We start from the raw sequence: 18,322 nt of genomic DNA, 5'->3' as shown, positions 1-18,322 counted from the left end.
GGTTTTGTGGGTATGAGGGAGAGAAAGAGAGTGTAGAAAGCAAAGTAACCTTTGCTGTCTGTGGAAAGCATGTCTCTTAAGCATTTCTGTCTCTAGAAAGTTGATAGATTTATCTTCCTGAGCTAACAGACCTCCTGCTGTTTAATTAACATTGTGTTCAGATCTTGTTGGCTTTTTGTATTAAATGGGACTGCTGAAGGACTTGACCAGATGAAAGCTGGGCAGGCAAGAGAGGCAGCTGCCTGTGAGGTGCAGGCAGGGCTGGGGTGGAGGGCTGCCTGCAGCCCCCTGGCTCCAGAAATAGGGTGAGTGGGTGGGTGGGGTTGGGAGGAGAGAAATTCTTTGGGGGATCAAAACCTCACATTCCTTACGAGGAGAAACAAACTACCCTGCCTGCAGCTTTGTAATTTATTCACATGTTTATTTTAATCATGAATTTTGGAAGCTGTTCAAGAGATCAGAGTCTTAGAATAGGTCCCATAGAAAATGGATTAGAGAATGGATAACGCAGTTCCAGATGTGTGATGTACTTCCGTGCACTGCTAAATTCAGTTATGGCGTGGACAGGAGGTCCTCACTCAAACTGTGTGTGTAACACCTTAGAAAGAAAGGTAGTGTCTGTGCATGTGTGTGTGCACACATACAACATGTTTGTTTCCTAAAATGCTAGCCTAAATTTACCCCTTCTGGCTGTGATTTATAGAACTAATTGAAACTAAAATGTCAGTTACTAACAGGTGAAATCTGTAGTAGTACAGCTGTATTTGGAGAGCAAAAACATTTCTTAGCACTTCTGAGGAGGAATTGCATTTCTGCATAAGTAAGAGAATCCTTTTTCATGGGACTACATCAAAATCCAGTTCAGTGATACAGCTTTTAAATTACATTTCTGGCAAAGCCAGGATTTGTAATAACAGGCTTTGTATGGGACTCTTACCTTTGGCATTATGTAGGCTCTGTAGCTTTGACCCAGTGAAATGCTTGTGCCCTCATTCATGGTGCTGTTCTGCACCTCTCCAAGGGCAAGTGAGCACTGTGTGTTTCCAGGAGGAGCAGAGAGCAAACCACCGCTGATGCCAGTGTGTTGTCCCCACAGCGACTTTGATGCTCTGAACGAAGAGGACGTTGTCAAAAACAACCAGCTGGCATTTGACGTTGCTGAGCAGGAGTTTGGGATCCCCCCTGTGACCACAGGGAAGGAGGTGGGGTCGGCCGGGGAGCCCGACAAGCTCAGCATGGTCATGTACCTCTCCAAGTTTTATGAACTGTTCAGGGGCACACCTCTGCGGGCAGTAGGTAAGGTGAACCCTGGCTGCTCTTAATTTGTGCAAGTTTGGGGAGTGGAAGCACTTCATCCAGGCTGCTTACAAGCACCACTCTTGAGCCAAGAATCCTTTCCCAGCTGAGCCGTTCTGGCATGCGAGCGTGCTTGCTTCTGTCTGCAATAGTTACCTTGTGCTTAAAAAGGGAAAGGGGGAAAAACTCGATGAAAGACTAAGCTTTTGTGGGTCCTTGCTGGTTTCAGAGAACAGGAGCAGCTGGATAACTGCTGCTTGACATCATGAAGTTCATGTATCAGGTCATTAGAGTGATTCTCTGGTAAGGATGACTGCATATGGCATGTTCATTCCTGGGTGGTTCTCTTCCTTTTTTAAAAAGCCACCCTACATTGTATGTTTTCAATTTTATTTCATTTATGTAAGAAAGTTCTGGCTTAGTCAAAGTATTAAAAAGAATAGATCTGAATAAATATCCTAAGCAGTTGTTTTTTGAACAGATGCTGATGACAAGCAAAATGGAGAAAATAATGATCTTTGTTCAGCAAAATCATCAAACTTCATCTTTAATAATTATATCAATTTAACTTTACCAAGAAAACGAGTACCAAAGGTAAGTTGTGAAGGAAGACTTGCTCTACAAATCTTTCTTTCTTAAAAAGATGAAAATAGACAGTCAGGCTCAGAAATAGGGGTTTTATGTATATCCTACTATTAGAAGACTTGTAGAAGGAGATTTTTGAACATATTGACAAAGTTAAGTAAGATTTCACAGTAAACAAAGATGACACACACATGCACACTCCAGTATGTTTGTAGGGATAAAACAGAAGCACTGTCAGTGTTAAATTGCTGAAGCATTAATAGTCCCAGTTAAGCATTCTCTGTAAATGCAGAATTTCAGATCACAGTGAAAATTTGGGTGTGATTGGGAAAATTCATATCCATTTCCCATGTTAATCTTCAGAGCAGGTAGAAGTAAGAGGAGGAGGGTGTTTTATTTGGTGTGTTTATAAGTTGCCATTTTCAACTGGAAATATTTTACATCTTGGCTCAGTTACATGTATTGTCTTTTTATGTTTTATTTTTGAGATTTTTCAAAAGGTGTTTTTAGGAGGTTTTGTGCGATGCTAGGTGCTAGGTTTTTTATTTTGGGGACCTTTGTGTTTGGTTTTTTTTGTTTAGGTTTTTTTTTGTTATTTATTTTGAGACTGGAAAGTCTAGAATTTTTCTGGGGTATTTCTACCTTTAAGAAAAATAGTTCTGTAGTTTTGTACTCCTAGAATTAGATATGCAGCCATAATATTATATATTGGTTTAAATAATCACTGGTAGGCTAAAATGCTTATTGATTGAGAGGGAGTGCTGGTGATCCCTTTAATGAAAGCAGTGGTTTTGAACAGTTTGTGGATGCTGTCAAGGTTCTGGAGGGAACCTTTGAAACTATTACAGACGTGTAAAGCTTGCAATGGTAACAAACAGTGGGCAGGCTGACCAGCATGACTCTCAGATAATGATCTCTTGGTCATACCCATATACTTTTCTCTCTTGGTTCTCAATAATGAAAACTTATTGACATGCTTTGTTTATGTCCCTGTATAAAACACATCCATGCCCATACACGTTGTGATTAAAGACTCCAGGGCCTTGAAGGGTTACGGAGACCTGAGTTAATGCTGCCTGGCATAGGACTGGGTGCAGTGAGAGTATTGTCTGTGCTTCTGAAGGGTTTGTAACTTCAAAGGTTTTATATGATTTAATTTAAAAGTTACTCTAATGAAATTATTGACTAATAAACTATTTCACCTTCTGCCTATTCATTAACTTGGTCTTCTTCTGAAAAGACACCTGGAGGAGGGGCTTTGCTTTCACAGCCAAGCTTCCCTTCATTTTAAGTGGGGAGTGTCTGCACAACCTGCCTTAGAGGCAGCAGTGTCTCAAGTTCAATGTTGCAGATTAACCAGTACAAGTTAGACTGCAGCATGTATTCCACCAAAATGAAATAAAATTCTGCATTTTCTGAAACACGGCTTAATGCAAAACTGTTTCAGGTTTTGAGTTTCATGGGCTAGCCAGAAACTGTATATCCACTACAAAGCTTCTCAAGTTCTTTCTCTGTTGTTTTTGTTTGTTTGTTTGTTTTAACAGACTTCCTTAATGCTTAACTGCATTGCTTCATTTACACCTATGCAAAGACTCTTAAGTTTTGCCTGCAAAAGTACATATTCCTACTTCTTTTGGAATTAGGTATCCTTAGTAGAAGTTTTGATGTACATGTATGTCTTGCATTTCTCAGTATTTTAATATGTTGCTTTTAAAATTTTTTGCTATCTTCTCAGTTTTGGTAGAAATGTGATTTTTTTTTTATTTTATTTTTCATCTGAAGAATTAATCCAGAATTTCCAGATATTTCCTAGACTGACTTGCATCTTGAATATTTTCCATCCCCAAACACATCCAAAAACCTGTGGACATATAATTGCCCAGTAACCTCATACATCCTTGTTAGAAAATAACTTTTCCCTGCCACCCACATCTAAACAAAACCAAGTGACATGTTTCCCAGCTAAGCAAGCAGTGAGACACCAAATAGGCAAAATAAACATTGCTTTTTCTTGTGGGTGACTTCTTTAGAAGAAAAATCTTTTTTCATCACCACAATGTTGTTGTTTTTCCATGGGTTATTTGCAGAAGTAAACAGAGTTTTAGTAGTGAGGAGAGCTTCCCATTATGAAGCCATGCAGCCCTCTGACTAACCTCCCATCATGAAACAAGCCTTCTGTCATAACAGGAGGCATAGTTCTTGGCATGACATGAAAGCATGAAGTGATTTGCTTGATGGGCCCCTTTGGTTTCACACTACAGGAGTTCGTTTGACATGAGAAGTGGAAGTGATATTTTCCAAATCAGCTTGGGGAGCGGCTCTGTCAAAACCTTATCCTGTATAAGGCTTTTTGCAGCCTTGTTGTGGATGGGGCATGAAGCTAAGCAAGAAACACAGTACTTGGGTTAGGACAGAGACTTGCAAGTGCTTGACCTGTCTGAAACTAGCTGGGAAATGAAGCTCCTTGGGAAGCAACTGCTTAAGAGTTTGACTGTGGCTTCAGTTTTATGGTTCTTTCTCCTGCAAAAAGTGTGCAGAGCATTATCAAGGTATGACTGTAGGAAAGCACTCAAATATCAGAGTCAAAAAACAGCCAGGGTAACAGAGTGTCACTCAGTGAACTTCCCATATAGTCTAGTTTGTCCTCTTGTTCGGCTGGAAGAGGGATCCTTATCCAGGTTCAGGCTGTGAGAGACCAGAACGCGGGGGCCGGGTGCTGTTGTGGCAGTAGCTGTTCTGGCAGCCTGTGCTGGGCTGGATAATTTTTTCCATTCTCCTACAAGTGTCAGCCAGGCTGGAGAGGAACTGAGATTTCCTGTGCTCCAGACTAATAAATGAATGGAGGTGTTTACACAATAAAGGGCACAGTCTTTTTTTCTTGGCATTTTGCTAGGCAATTAAATTGCTTTGTCTTTCACTTCTTTGTAAATATGTTAATGAAAGTTCTTTATGTAAGATTATTTTTGAAAAGCAGCATCTTGTTTGCTCCATTCACTTAGGCAATTCTGCTTTTATGTGGTACAGATTATTATGCAGAATACATTGTGCTGTTATGTTGTTCACTCTTCCTTGGTAGACTAATGACTATAGGTAGTGAAAAGTTAGGTTACTGAGAGCTGGTGCTTGAAAGACAATGTACCAAAGCATACAAAGTAACCAAAATACTGTCATCTGATTCTTTTGGTGTTTGCCCAGAAGTTGTTTGGGATTACTTCTATTCACTGCATAATGATTTATTACAAACAGTGTATATGTAAAAAGGAAGCCTGTTTTCTTTGATTTTTCTCTCTTTATTCTTTTTTTCTTTTCTTTTTTTTTTTTTTTAAAGTTGGCTGAACAATCACTAACTTAAAGCGTGGGCAAAAGCAAATAAGTGGAATGTAATTTACTGTTCATAAAGTATAACGTAACATGACATTTATCACACAAAAAAACTCTCTCCTTTGTACCAAATCTTCAAGACTGAATTTAATAAGAACTGATACAAATTTTTAAGCATTGACTACTGTGCAGGTTTGTGCAAACTGAGTATGAAGTAAATTAAGTATGTGCATGGCTTCAGTACAAAATAGGCAATTTGGTTGCTTAAGTACTGTAATGTAAAACCATAGTCAGGGAGATGAATGTTGCAAGGGAGACAGACCTTTAAGGCAGACAATAATTGCTCCAAGAAAGGAGATATGTCTACACCACGAACACGCGATCTGCATGAAGATGTCTAGGTTGAAGGAGATGAGGCTATAGTGAAAGAGTGAGGGGTTTCTGGATTTCGTTACTCATCTGGAAACCAGTGTAGTCTAGATAAAAATTCACAGAATAGCTGCTGCTGTAATGCCTTTTTCTTCAAGGATGTGTTAGTGCTTTATGGATTATAAACTATTCAGTACTGAAAGAGGAAAAAGCAAGTACCAGTGTTGTAGTAGGGTCTGTGTTCCACAAAGTGCACGAGCATGTATTTTCACCCATGGGTCCAGCGAGAACTCCCAGTCAGGGGTTACAGGCAGCTTTTACATACGTGGTAACCGCCTTGTGGGCCACCAGGCTCCTCACATAAGGTATGATCCTGCTGAGCCGGGGCTGGGGGCTAACGAGGTGCGCCAGTGTAGTGAAGACCCCCACGTGCTGGTGCTGCTTACCCATTTGCCTGGTTTAACACAGGCCAGATCACACTTGCTTGGTTAGGAAAGTTGATGTCCTGGGAGGGACTGCTTGGGTAAATCTGGTAACTGCTGTGGTAACCCACAGAACTTGTTTTGGCTTTACCGTTTCAGGTTGAAGGGAAAACGGAAGAAAATGAGACTAACAAAAGACGTCGAAAAGGTCTTTTTGGTGTCTTTGAGGAGGTTGGTGTTCAGTGGTGTCCACACATATCCAGCTCCTTGAGCTGCATCAGAGCTGAGGAAGCAGCAGGAGTCGGGAGGGCAGGGCTTGGCCTGTTATGCTTGGTGGGAACAAAAAACTCTCGCTCTCCCCTTAAAACCTTGAATTGACTATAATGTGCACTAAAGAGGAGCTAAATTTATTGAAATCATTTGGTAGGGAGGAAACCGTTACCTCAATTGCAATAGTTTTCTTTCTGACCCAAGACCATTTAAGGTGTTGGGGTTTGGTTTCATTTAATTTTGTTTCCTTTCCCCAACTCAGTTGTTTAAACAAGTTTTTGTTTGAAGAGTTTGCGTTGCAGCTTGTTTCCTCGCCCCCCTGTGATTAGACCTTGTGATTCTGCTTTATCATCACCAGCACTGCTTAATGTTCCCTTTTTACTGAACTTTGGGACCAAAGAAAATATTTTTTTGGTGACTTCTGCATGCTGAACAGTGTAATTTTTAATATACCGTAGACTATATTTCCTTTCACCCTCTGCTGGTAAGGATTTTCTCTCTTCATGAGAGTCATAGGTAAGCTCAAGAAAAATATAGTTTTTTGTTTCCTTGCAGGCTTCAGGCTTTTCAAGCCAAGGGACAAATACTGGGAAAGAACAGAGTGATGGCAGAGAAGGAACAAATCAGAATAAAGTTAAATCAATGGCGACTCAACTGTTGGCAAAGTTTGAAGAGAATGCTCCAAATACAATTTTTCGGAGGCAGGTAGGTCATAGACAAACATAAAGGTAATCCCTGAAATCAAACTGTAGTCCCTCCTTCTGAACATAATGCAGATTTCCAAGGGAAAAAATGGACTTGTTAGGCATTTGAAGTGGGTTGTCTTTTTTTAATACTTAATGCAAATTAAAGGTATTCCTCTCGATATTTAGCGAACAAATATGACTAATACAGACTGACCAATGCATATTAGTATACTGTATTAATATCTATGATATTAATGATGCTTAGGGGAATTGCAGTGTCTAGAAATCTCTTGTAAGCCAGTCTGTAGAATTTTTGCTTTGTGTGGAAGTCTAAGCTGGCTGCGTATAGTATTGCAGGAGGACTTCTTTTTCCTGTATTCTATGAATATATGACACTACATATCCAGTGGAATCTTTCTTTGTGGAAAATTTAGAAAGCGTAAGAAGGGAACATAATCTTTTACAAGATGTGTCCAGCTGCCATTTCCATTCTTGAAGTAGACATAATTTGTATGTTCTACAGTGTTTTCATGGTTTGTTCTTAGTGTGACTAGTGGTGATTGTAAAATAATCCCGTGCTGTCAACATAGGCATGATAAGCTCAAAATCACACTTTAGCCAGTGAGATGGCTTGAGTCAGCTGACTTTGGGTATGTTACCTAAAAAAGCTGAAGGAAGGATGAGCAAGGTGTCAAGGTTCTGTGAAGGGAGGTGACTTTCTTAATTCTTTGTGCTTGTATCCATTTGTTTATTTAGATATGTAAGTCCTCCAGAAGTGTAGGCTTTATAGATGTTAAGTGACTTTCTCAGTTTGTGAACTACTGTTGTTTGCCCTCTGCCTGGATACTTGTCAGTGCCCTGAGCTTTCTGCTTGCAATATGTGTACAGAGGTTTGCTTGGCCATGTTGAAGGAAGCCTTTATGCATTATGTTTTGATCATAACCTCTCTTAAAGAATACTGAATGTGCTGAATTTTAAGTATGTCTTTGATGGTAGAAGTAGTTAATGAAATGGGTAGGTAACAAAATCTGTAAAACATGTTGTTAAGCTCCATAGTCTTTAAAAGCAGCTTTTTTTCTTTCTGCCTCAGAAGATCTTTGAATCCTATATACTGTTTTCCTTTTTTCTCTCCATTCTGTCTTTATAATTTTAAAAATGCTTCACAAGGAGCTGATAGATAGACCAGTCCTGCCTTCTTCTGACCCTCCTGTTAATCCTCGCTTTGCTAAACCTAAGGATCCAAGTCTTCTTCCACTTCAACCAAAAAGGCAGGTAGGAACTCATATGGGTAACACCTGACAAGCACACTATTCCTCTCACCGCTAGGAACTCAATCTTATTGTGTAACTACAGAAAATATTCAAAACACTATTTGAATCTAATCTGCAGAGTTAACAGATATATTTACCTGAGAACTGTGAAAACCCCATTAAAGTTTAAGGTTATTTTACACCTGCTTGACCAATGAGAAAACTATTTGAAAGAATTAGTAATTGTGTGGGAAAAGCCCTAAAAACATAGGTGTGTAATGTGAAAACATTCTGTGTTACCACATCTAGACTCCAAATTGTATAAATATAATTACATGGCTACATTTAACATGGGAGAAAACTGCAGCAGTGCCTGAAAATTTGTCTGTGCACGTACTTGGTGCTTTGGGCTGTTGTAATGATAAGGCAAAGGGAGTTTTCCACCCTGAGAAATGTGGCAAAAACATCTAAAATAAAAGCTACATTGAAAAACTGATACTGATGCCCAAGTTTTTCTTATATTTTTTAAAAGTAGAACTTGTTATAAGAATTTCTGCTGAAAGGTCTTTTGCAGCATCTTATACATGGGGCAAAATTTTTGAATATATTGTCCAAATTTTCCTCTTAGTATGTGCAATTAAAGCTATCTCATATCAAATACTATTGACATTCATTTTTTACATCAGATTTTTAAATGGAAGTAAATATCCTGTAGTGTCATTTCAAGAGCACTCAGCAGCGAAATGAGATCTGCATAGTGTGTGGAGATCTGCAGATTAGCTTGATGAAAAATGCAGTTTTATAAACTGGTTGAGAATTGCTTTAAAGGCAGGCATGCTACCTTGAAACATCAGAAGCACACTGCAAGTTGATTTGAGTTAGGGTTTTTAATTTTAATTCTGAGAAATTTGGAAAGTTTGTGTATTTATTTGAATTGGACAGTTAGGATTAAGTAGAAAACTCATGAAAAGACCAGCTGGAAGGTGATTTTTAAGACTGAATTTGATAAAGCTGTTCTGGATCAAATGTTTAATTTACTTCAAAAGCTATTTTATATCAAGATTCAAATTCAGAGACCTATTCTAAACTCCTCAGAAAAATGCTTCAAATCTGAAATACATTACAGTTTGACTTGAGTCAGACTAGATCTATAAATTATGATCTATGAACTAGATCTAGAATTATGCCAAGAAACACTGTTGATACTGTTACAATTTGATTCTAAGATTAGTTTCAGGCAGATGTGATGCAAAAAAAAAAAAGAACAAACACCAAAACACCCCAGACCTGTGCTGGAAACCCTAGAAGGCCATGTAGTGTCATGTTCTTCTGTAGTGATGCTCTCTGGGTTTATTTGTAAAAACTGACACAAACCTAGAGAAGGATGTCAAGACCTGCCTAAGTTACGTAGGACTGATATATTTCAGTGCATGGACACAAGCATCAGAGAGGCATAGACAGTATGCAAAGAGTGATGTGAGAACATTTTATTTCTAGTTATGTGCATGACTGTGCTGCGCTTTCGGAAGCATCCTTAAAAGCTGCATATAATGCATGGTAGTGCAGAAAGCAGATTTTTTTCACTTCGAGTGTTTCCCAGTTTCAGGTGGTAGCTAGGAGTGAACACGAGGTCAGGGAATCCAAACAGTCTTTGAATGATTCTGATCATATGGCCAGGAGAGCAAAGACTGTACAAAAACCAGATACCCATCCCAGTCTGTCAGAAACCTCTGAAAATCTCGCATCTGCCTGTTCTGCTGCATTTGTACTTTCTGGAGTGCTTGAGCGTCTTCAGCACCTGGAGGAAAAAATGAAACAGGTGACAAGTAATTTATTTTCCTTTCTGCCTCTTAACTGCATATGTTAATCTGTATACTGTATTTTCCCTGGGTATGCTGGCTTTTTCTCTGTTGACTTTATATTAACACAACAAAAAGTCTTTCTACAAACTTGCTATGTTCTGATGATGTACGTGACATTAACCGAAATATCTCTCTCTCTTTTTCCTTTCTTGGCATTCCTTCCCTGGCTTTTATTGCAGAAAAGAGCTCAGACCATAGCAAATAGGGAATTCCATAAAAAGAACATTAAAGAGAAAGCAGCGCATCTTGCCTCAATGTTTGGATACATGGAGTTTCCAAAGGTGAATGTTAGGTTTTGCACCTAAAGTGCTGAGTTAGAATATATATAAAAATTCATGGGGGGCACTGGGAAATTGCAGTGGTTTTGTTTTTAACTCTCCTTTTGTGCTGGGTAGATCTGAAAAGTTATGTGGATTCCACTGAAACTGGTAAAAAGCTTTGTTTAAGTGTTGGTGCATAATTTAAGATAAAAACCAGTCAAAATCAGAAGTCCAGTCAGAGTAGTTGAGCATGAGAGAAATGTTTTAGAATAAACCCTGTCTTGTGCTTAAGTAAACACTGGTAGCTCACAGTTTCTAATGAATTTGTGAGCAGTAGCTCTTAGCGTAATCTGGCATTTTTTATGTTTCGTTACACTTTCTCCCAGCACTCTCTTACCTTACTGCCCACTGTAAATATTTTTGGTAAGAAAGCTGAGTACAGTAATACCATCTGCTGTGAAGGTTTTGCTGTGGTTATTTCCATGGCTCCTCACTGTGCAGAAATAAAGAAAATGAAAGAATTCTAATATCTTTCTTTTTTTTTTGATGCATGACTGTGAAATTATTCTCTTAACCTGTGCTAATGTCACTGTCTCTTGGATAACTCTCCTGTTTCTGCTCTACACAGAATAAGCTACCTACTAAAGGCTTATCCCATTCTCAGCCCCCAACTCTCTCTTGCCCTCCACCTCATGATTCAGCTGCTACCTCTTCTCCATCATCTGCCGGTTCAGCTTCCCCTGCTGTTCCTTCTAGACAGGTACTCTATTAACAAATTTCTCCTGTAAAATCCTAACTTGCACTAAAGCTGCTTGAGAAATGGCTTGGATGGAAGGTGCTGCCAGCAGATTTGTTGTATAGGTTGTATTTCACATTTGAATCAAGCTTTACTTCGTTTACTGTTGTTAATTCTGCATGTTTGTAAGAAGAAAGTTGTCATTAAAAATAATTCCAGGTATAAAGCTGAAGAATAAAGTGAATAGGTAACTGAATTTTTGCTTCAATTCTGAAAATTTTGCATTGCTCCTTATTTTAAATGTTCTGTTGTTGGGTAATACCACAGATGTACCTAGCAGAGAAAGAGTCACACTGTATAGTTAACTGGATGTTATGGGATTGGTTAGTTGTTCTTAGGAAGCATTTGTAGTTTTTCTTGTATCCCTCTAACTATGAATCAGAATATCCATCTGGACTGCAGGGGAGAACCTGCACAAGAACGGTTATTTTGACTAGAGGACATGTCTTAGAATAGTTTGAGCACTTGTCAATACAGACAGATTTTATTGTTGTTTTGTTTGTTTACTTATTTGTACTTTAAACTTGCTTCTGCACATTAATTGCTAGAATGCAGTACTTTGTAACAGCAGACTTTACAAAGAAGAAACATGCATACTCTTAATGAAAGTGGTTAGGTAACACTGGAATGGGAGATACTCAGCTCTTACTGCTTGTGCTGATGTTACGATGGGCTGTGCTTTTTTCTGGGGAAGCGAAGGTGACACTGGCTTCTAACTCCCCTTGTCTTAGAAGGACTTTAATTGAAGAAAGTTTGACATTTTTCAGCTTTTCAGGGCAGGTAAAGGCCCAGGTTCTCTTTACTTCACTCACAGATTGTGTAGCAGCAGCCTGGGAACACTGCAGTATTGGGTAGGGTTGGTGTGGAAATGAAGGTGGAAACATCAAGAACGTGACTGTTGTGACCCAATGCAGGTGCTGCTGGAGCTGGTGGCTCTGCTGCCTGACACATGAAGGAAGTGCTAGTTGACAAAACTGGGTACCCTCTCCATTTGCTGTGAGGGGGAGCAAAGCATTCTGCCTGCTTTTGTCATATTTAAATAACAGTAGTCTTAAGGAACACCAGTGAGTATTGCCCAACTTTGGGCAATGCCCAAAAGGTAATTTCCCATCTGCTGGGCATTCAGCAGGAGCATTTAGTGGAATTGGTCTAGATCTTTTTAGGTTATTTTGCACTATATTGTTAATGCTGGTTGCAAATTGAGCTTACAGCCTCAGCAGTAACTCAGCAGGCAGATACTGAACCAACTTGCAGTTTGCAAAGGCACATTCCTCGGTTGATACAGACCTGTGTTGAAAAGACTCCCTTTCTCTCCTTCCCCAGGAAAACACAGTCTACCACAGCCCTTCAAGGACACTGCAAGCCCAGCAGGTGCCTTACTGCGATAATCCCCTAATTCCCTTCAGCTTCAAAATAATTCCTTTGCCTGGATTTACCTCTTATTTTTTTATGACCTAGGAGGTATAGTGTGTGATGAGTTTTAAGCTAAGTAATGATTTCCAAAATATTGAGGTCTGTTGCTTTTTTGATTTGGAGAACTATTGTGACACTGCAAAGAAAATAAACAAAAAACAAACAAATTCCCAACCCAAAACAAAACCCAAAAAACCCCAACCAACAAAATATGTGAACAACTCTTCAGAATATGAGAACTAGGCTCTATGAGCAGTAATTTTACGGGGATTTTAGAATTTTTTCTTAAGAGAAAGTCTGGCCTGAGCAATCATTTTTTGATGTTTTAATTCAACTGCATTTTGTAAAGTGCACTCACAGCCTTTTTATCAGTTTTCCATTGTATTTAAATGGTGTAACAATAGTTTGTTGTGACCTCATTTCACCCAGGCTGAGTTTACTTCAATTGAAAAATGCTCTCTGCAGAGGTAATGGCAGAATGCAGCTCAGCTGAGGCAAGAAAATCTTGTTCTCTCACAAGCACAGTAAATATATGTTCATCTTGTCTGGTAAATATTTGGCTGATAAGGTAGGACTACACGTGTTCTTTGGCAGTTCTACATGCATGAATATCTTGATGCCTGCTATACTGCTCCTTAGGCTTCTAAAGGCTCAGGTCCTCTTGTACACTATATGCAATACATATGTCTAAATATGGTGCATTTGGCACAGCTGTTTGAAAATTTTTAAATTGCAGGTCTGGTAATGAACAGGTAGACTTTTACTTTCCTCCCCTTTGAGGCAGATGCGGTAATTGAAAGCTGATCCAAATGAACGCCAAGTGACGATGGATTACTGTAGATGTTTCAGTGGGAAAGGTAGTAGACACCTTCTGGAGCAGGTTATGCCAATGTGCACTTACTTTACACAGGCAAAGTGGATCCTGCTCTGCGGCCAGGGTATGGACTCAGTGGCCCTTTGGACCTATGTCCAGGACTGTTACTTGCATTGGTGATGTGCTGGTGAGGTGTTCATGTGCAAGACCTTTGTTCTCCATACTATTCATGTGCTGTGAAGTTGATTCAGCCCTGTGATACCCCTGTTAGTTAAGCTTTAGCTCTCTTCAGCAACTTAAGTTCTGTTCCTCTTCGAGTTACACAGGCCATGTTTTGGCTTGTCTTTTGTTGTTTCTCAAGCAAAATTCTTCCAGAAGCAGATTTCTTATTGTTCTTTTTACTTTAAGAGTATTAAATCTTGGGGGAATACCTGCTGCAGCCTTAATTTCGGAACAAGCAGTCTGTTCGGGCCCTTCCACGGTTGAATTGTTGTGTCTGTGTTTTATCTTTTAAGATTGCACACTTATTGGAACATGAAAATTTTATCATAGTCTATAAAACACTGACTAAATGTGCAGCACTATATAAATAAAACCTGATAATATTTCAGGTGCATACTGTGTATTTTTCAAGTACTGTGCATGTACTGTGAGTAATAGACCTCTCTGCTATTAATATCTACCAGTAATTGCCTGTGTTTGTGTTACCTTGCAAGTGGGTTTATAGGACTCAGAATTTGTATTTCTGGTCTGTGTTCTGAGAGGTAACACTAGGTGAGTCTAGCTTTCGGTATGAGAAAGGGCTTCAGGATGGGTAAGCCAACAGAGAGAGCTCCCTCATGTTGTCTCAGTGTTTCTGCTTTTTCCCAGCAGAAGAATAGAAGATAAGTCTTTTGAGTTTTGTAAGACTTCATGAGATGACCTAAAAATATCAACAACCTCCCATCCTTTAAATAGTTAGCACTGTCATTTTAATTTCAAGTGAGTACTGAGATTATCAGCCATGGTGATCCTTTACATTTGTTGAACTTTCATTGGAACAGTATTAGTTATGGTGGCTTATTTATTGGAAATGGTGTCTAAGAAATCATACTGCATTATTACAGAAACCTGTTATTAAGCCTCAGTCCTGAAAGGGGCACTTGAAAGGAAGGCTATGGAAGCATATTGGTTCTTTTCAAGACATGCAGTCATTACAACTTCTTAAGAATTAACTTTTATATGACCTTATATGCAAGTTGCCAGTAATAATAAAAACTACCTTCTAGCTTCAATCAGCTGTCAAAATTCATGTAAGTAGAACTTTGAATTAGCAAATATTTTATTACAGGCTGGGCTTTGGTTATTCCTGTTTTCTATTTAAAGTTGGATTGACCTTCAGAAAACTGTGTTCATCTGAGCTTTGCATGAGTGAATCCACACAACACATCATAAGAACTATGAAGATGTTGCAATCAGTAGGCTTTGCTGCCTGCAGAGTTTGGACCATCTACTTCCCTTCTGTGACTCTAATTACCAGCAGTAAGCAGGGCTTGGGTGTTTCCTACATGCAGTAACTTACTACTCAAATGTTGTTTATCTCCGAGGTAGAATATAAGTAGCAGGTGGTACAGAAAGTAAATAAATCACCCTCAAAGCAAAATAAGACCAGGAAAATCACTAAGGATATGAAACAACAAAGGGGATTTGTTGTATGCTTTTGGAGGCCGAGAGCGTATTTCCTTTGTTTTATGAAAATACTACTGAGGCTTCCTTGTTGGTTGGCTGTGGTGTTATAAATAATAGCACAGGGAAATACAGAAGGCAGCTTTCTCTTCCCACATGAATAACCACCCTGATCAACCTGCTGAAAACCTTTGGCAACATGTCATTAACAGGTCAATAGACTTAGTAAATCACAAATACTTGGGATCTTAAAGTGTTTTCTTGGTTGTTTCCTGAAATTCACCATGTAAGGTAACTATTTAAGATTCCTTTCCAACAAAGGATTTAAAGCCACTGGTATAAATCTGCCTGAATTGTGAGCAGCAGCCTGTCACATATTGATAGTGCCCCCACTACTACAAAATCACATGCACGTGTGGGCCTTCACATACACTGGTAGCCTCAAGGGTAGTAAGTGCATGAGGAAAATGTAAGACCTGTTATGTGTATACTGAGTTTCTAGGGTACATGAGCAGCATCAGGCAGGCAGAGATCCGTGTGCTGTCAAGCAAAGCTAAGCCATGTAAGAGCTGAGAGGTTCTCTAAAGAAATGTGTGTCGATTTGGGGTCAGAGCCTCTTTCCTGCAACTAGAGTTTATTAGACCTACACGATTAAATGGGTGAAGATGTTATTGGAGTCTTTTTCCATACGCAGGTACAGGGGGTTGCTCAGAGGTTGTGCTGTTGTCGTAGGAGGGCAGAAGTCACAAGCCTTGCAAGGCAGCACTGCTCCTGCACAGCCCATCCCTCCTACTCTGTGTGCATTAGTTGTTGACAGGAGAGGACAGCAGTCAGCAATCTTTTGGTTGCTATATTAAATTGAAATCCCATTTGCCTTTACATGGAATGTGGATTCACATTCATTACAAGAGCATTTCCTTTTTATAACATTTTTTAAAGTATGTATAAACATGCCATTTTCTTGTTTTGACTGCTTTAAGGTTGACATAGATTGCTTCAATGGGTGGAGAACAGAAATCAACCAACCTGATGAATTTCAAGGTGTAGTTCAGGCTCAAGGATACTTTTCCTGAAATTCAACTACTTGCATTGTAAGCATAGCCTTATTGTTTAACTGACTGCTCCAGTGTTTAACCAATTCAAGGTAAACTTTCTGCTTCAATTGACTTGGAATTATTTTTTTTCCCAGGACCTCATTGGTAATAAGTTTTATGTGGCCTAAAAGTTGCTCAGCATATTCAGAGGTGCACAACTTGGGTGAAAATTTTGTCTTCCGTGATCTTAAAGAATACAAAGGAATGTAGTTTTCCTGTAGTAGCAAGTAGTACTTCTTGTATTGGTTTATAATTTAATGTACTGCTTAGGACATCATTGTGATATATAATTAACAGTTTACTTTGCTGTTGTTACCCCATGAGTTGTGCAGATATTGGAAAATATTTAAAAGTCTTTTTCTATTAAACAACAAACAGGACAAAAATTTGTCCCTTGAATGGCCTTTGTTGTCTTAACATACATATTTTGTATCTGCCTGGATATTAAGTTAATTATGGGATAACTCTCAAAAGATAAGGGGAGCTGTAAAGAGTTGGATGTATTCCCTTGAGGTTTTTTTATTAGTAAGAATATTTTTATCCATCATAATTTTTAAAAACATATCCACATTGCTTTATAGTTGCTTTTAAACTTGATAGAAAATGCTTTAAAATTATTTTAAAGTATCATGAATACCATTGCATCCTTCATGGTAACTTTCTGATATTTTAAAACCTTTTCATTAGCAAGACTTGGTGTGGTGGCAGTAGGAAAATCACTATATGAAGAAGTGTGAGACTTAAAATGTGGGCTCTGTAGGAGGCAATTTGAGTGTAAGATATGAGATTAGGATCCTCTAGGAAAAAAAAAGAAGAGAAAAAAAAAAAAAGACTTCAGAAGCTGAGTATAAGATTGCCATATCAGGATGGCCCTTGCTGCCTTTGCTACCAGAGACATTGTGGGATCTTATATTGACTATAAAACTAAAATCAAAATCACTACAGGAAATTTGGTTTAGGGTAGAAAATATTTCTGTAAATCTATGAAGTCTCCACAGCCTTTTTTTCTAGGAACACGGGAACTAGAGTGCCTACCCGCCGCCGGCACACCCACCCACACACCTTTCTTCTTTTGCAGTCCCCAGGCGCGTGTTTTGGCGAGGAAGCCTGGACCGTGCAGTCAGTGGTCTGGCTACAGTGCATTTGCAGCCACAGCCTAAGGAACTGCAGTCTCCTTGCAAGCCTGCCTATTTGATGAATTTGGTTAGAAACACCCTAACATTCGTGGCTGCGATAGTGGGATGGAGCAGATTAAAGAAGATGTCTTCCTTTCATAAGCGTAGTTTTCCAGTTTTCCTTGGCATTAAGATGAGTCACTGGGGGACAGGAGAATGGTTGCTCTGTGAGCATCAGCAAAAGATTTCTGTGCAGGAATTCTAGGACATTTTCATAGAATATTTCCTGAAATGCCACTGTTTGTGGTCCATTAATGTGAAATTTAGACCCCACTACCGTTCTGAAAAATAACAACAAAGTCCCGAGAAGTCAAAGTGAACAATAAGGTGGTTTTCTTTTTGGTCTATCAGAATGGTCCCACCTGATAGCCAGGCGGTAGCTCCCAGCTCAGCCTTTTGCAGACACAGCGGGAGGCCTTGTGCCGTGGGAGCAGTATTTGCTCCCAACATCTCTTTCTCCATCATCCGTAGGGAGAAGCATGAGGGCTGCACGGGGGCCTTCTGGGGCCACCAGCTAGACCATGCTGATCACGCATGAACATGCTTGTGCTCTGCTGGGCTTTGCCACTGCTCCTTTCTCCTAGCCTCTCTTTAAAATTGTTTGCATGTTTTCGAATCATTCTTGTCCTTTTCTCATTAAATTATTTTTCAAGAATAACTAAAGCTCTTCCTTCTATTCTTCATCTTCTCCCCTTCTGTGGTTAGATGACTGTAGGAAAGGTCTCATGTGCAATTGGAGCTGTGGCTGAAGTTCTTGTCAATCTGTATGTGAATGATCACAGACGCAAGCCACAGCTTAACCCCCTTGAACTGGTAAGAATAAACCCACAAAGAAACAGTAACTTCAGAGTGGTGTTTCCAGAATGTCATCCTGACTTAAGACCCTGATCGTGTGAGCACTTTAAGTGTTATGGAAGGTCTTAGCCTAAAATTTATTAAGCAATCAAGTGCATATTGGCAAAATGAGCTGATGTGTGGATATGCTGGAAATGTTGCTCACCATGTCATCTATTTATATTTTTATTACTTGTCTGTATGAATTAA

At 39.3% G+C, this 18,322-nt stretch overlaps 1 protein-coding gene across 9 annotated transcripts in view; it reads left to right on the top strand.

The window, feature by feature from the left end:
* The window catches only part of MICAL2 (microtubule associated monooxygenase, calponin and LIM domain containing 2), a 132,782-nt gene that overhangs the window by 56,190 nt on the left and 58,270 nt on the right, over positions 1 to 18,322 (top strand). For 3 of the 9 annotated variants that reach the window (XM_080404608.1, XM_080404616.1, XM_080404615.1), the window contains exons 13-21: positions 1,097 to 1,296; positions 1,778 to 1,890; positions 6,153 to 6,224; positions 6,819 to 6,968; positions 8,117 to 8,221; positions 9,800 to 10,018; positions 10,241 to 10,342; positions 10,950 to 11,081; positions 17,984 to 18,091. In XM_080404608.1, the coding sequence (XP_080260734.1) occupies positions 1,097 to 1,296; positions 1,778 to 1,890; positions 6,153 to 6,224; positions 6,819 to 6,968; positions 8,117 to 8,221; positions 9,800 to 10,018; positions 10,241 to 10,342; positions 10,950 to 11,081; positions 17,984 to 18,091 (1,201 nt within the window). The remainder of the gene's footprint in view (positions 1 to 1,096; positions 1,297 to 1,777; positions 1,891 to 6,152; positions 6,225 to 6,818; positions 6,969 to 8,116; positions 8,222 to 9,799; positions 10,019 to 10,240; positions 10,343 to 10,949; positions 11,082 to 17,983; positions 18,092 to 18,322) is intronic. The other 6 variants (XM_080404614.1, XM_080404613.1, XM_080404609.1 and 3 more) reach the window with 5 other exon arrangements.

The sequence above is a fragment of the Falco punctatus genome (genome assembly GCF_963210335.1).
Source record: "Falco punctatus genome assembly, chromosome: 10".
NCBI classification, from domain to species: Eukaryota; Metazoa; Chordata; class Aves; order Falconiformes; family Falconidae; genus Falco; species Falco punctatus.
Note: the sequence above shows the minus strand (reverse complement) of the source record. Positions and strands in the feature narration are given on the sequence as shown.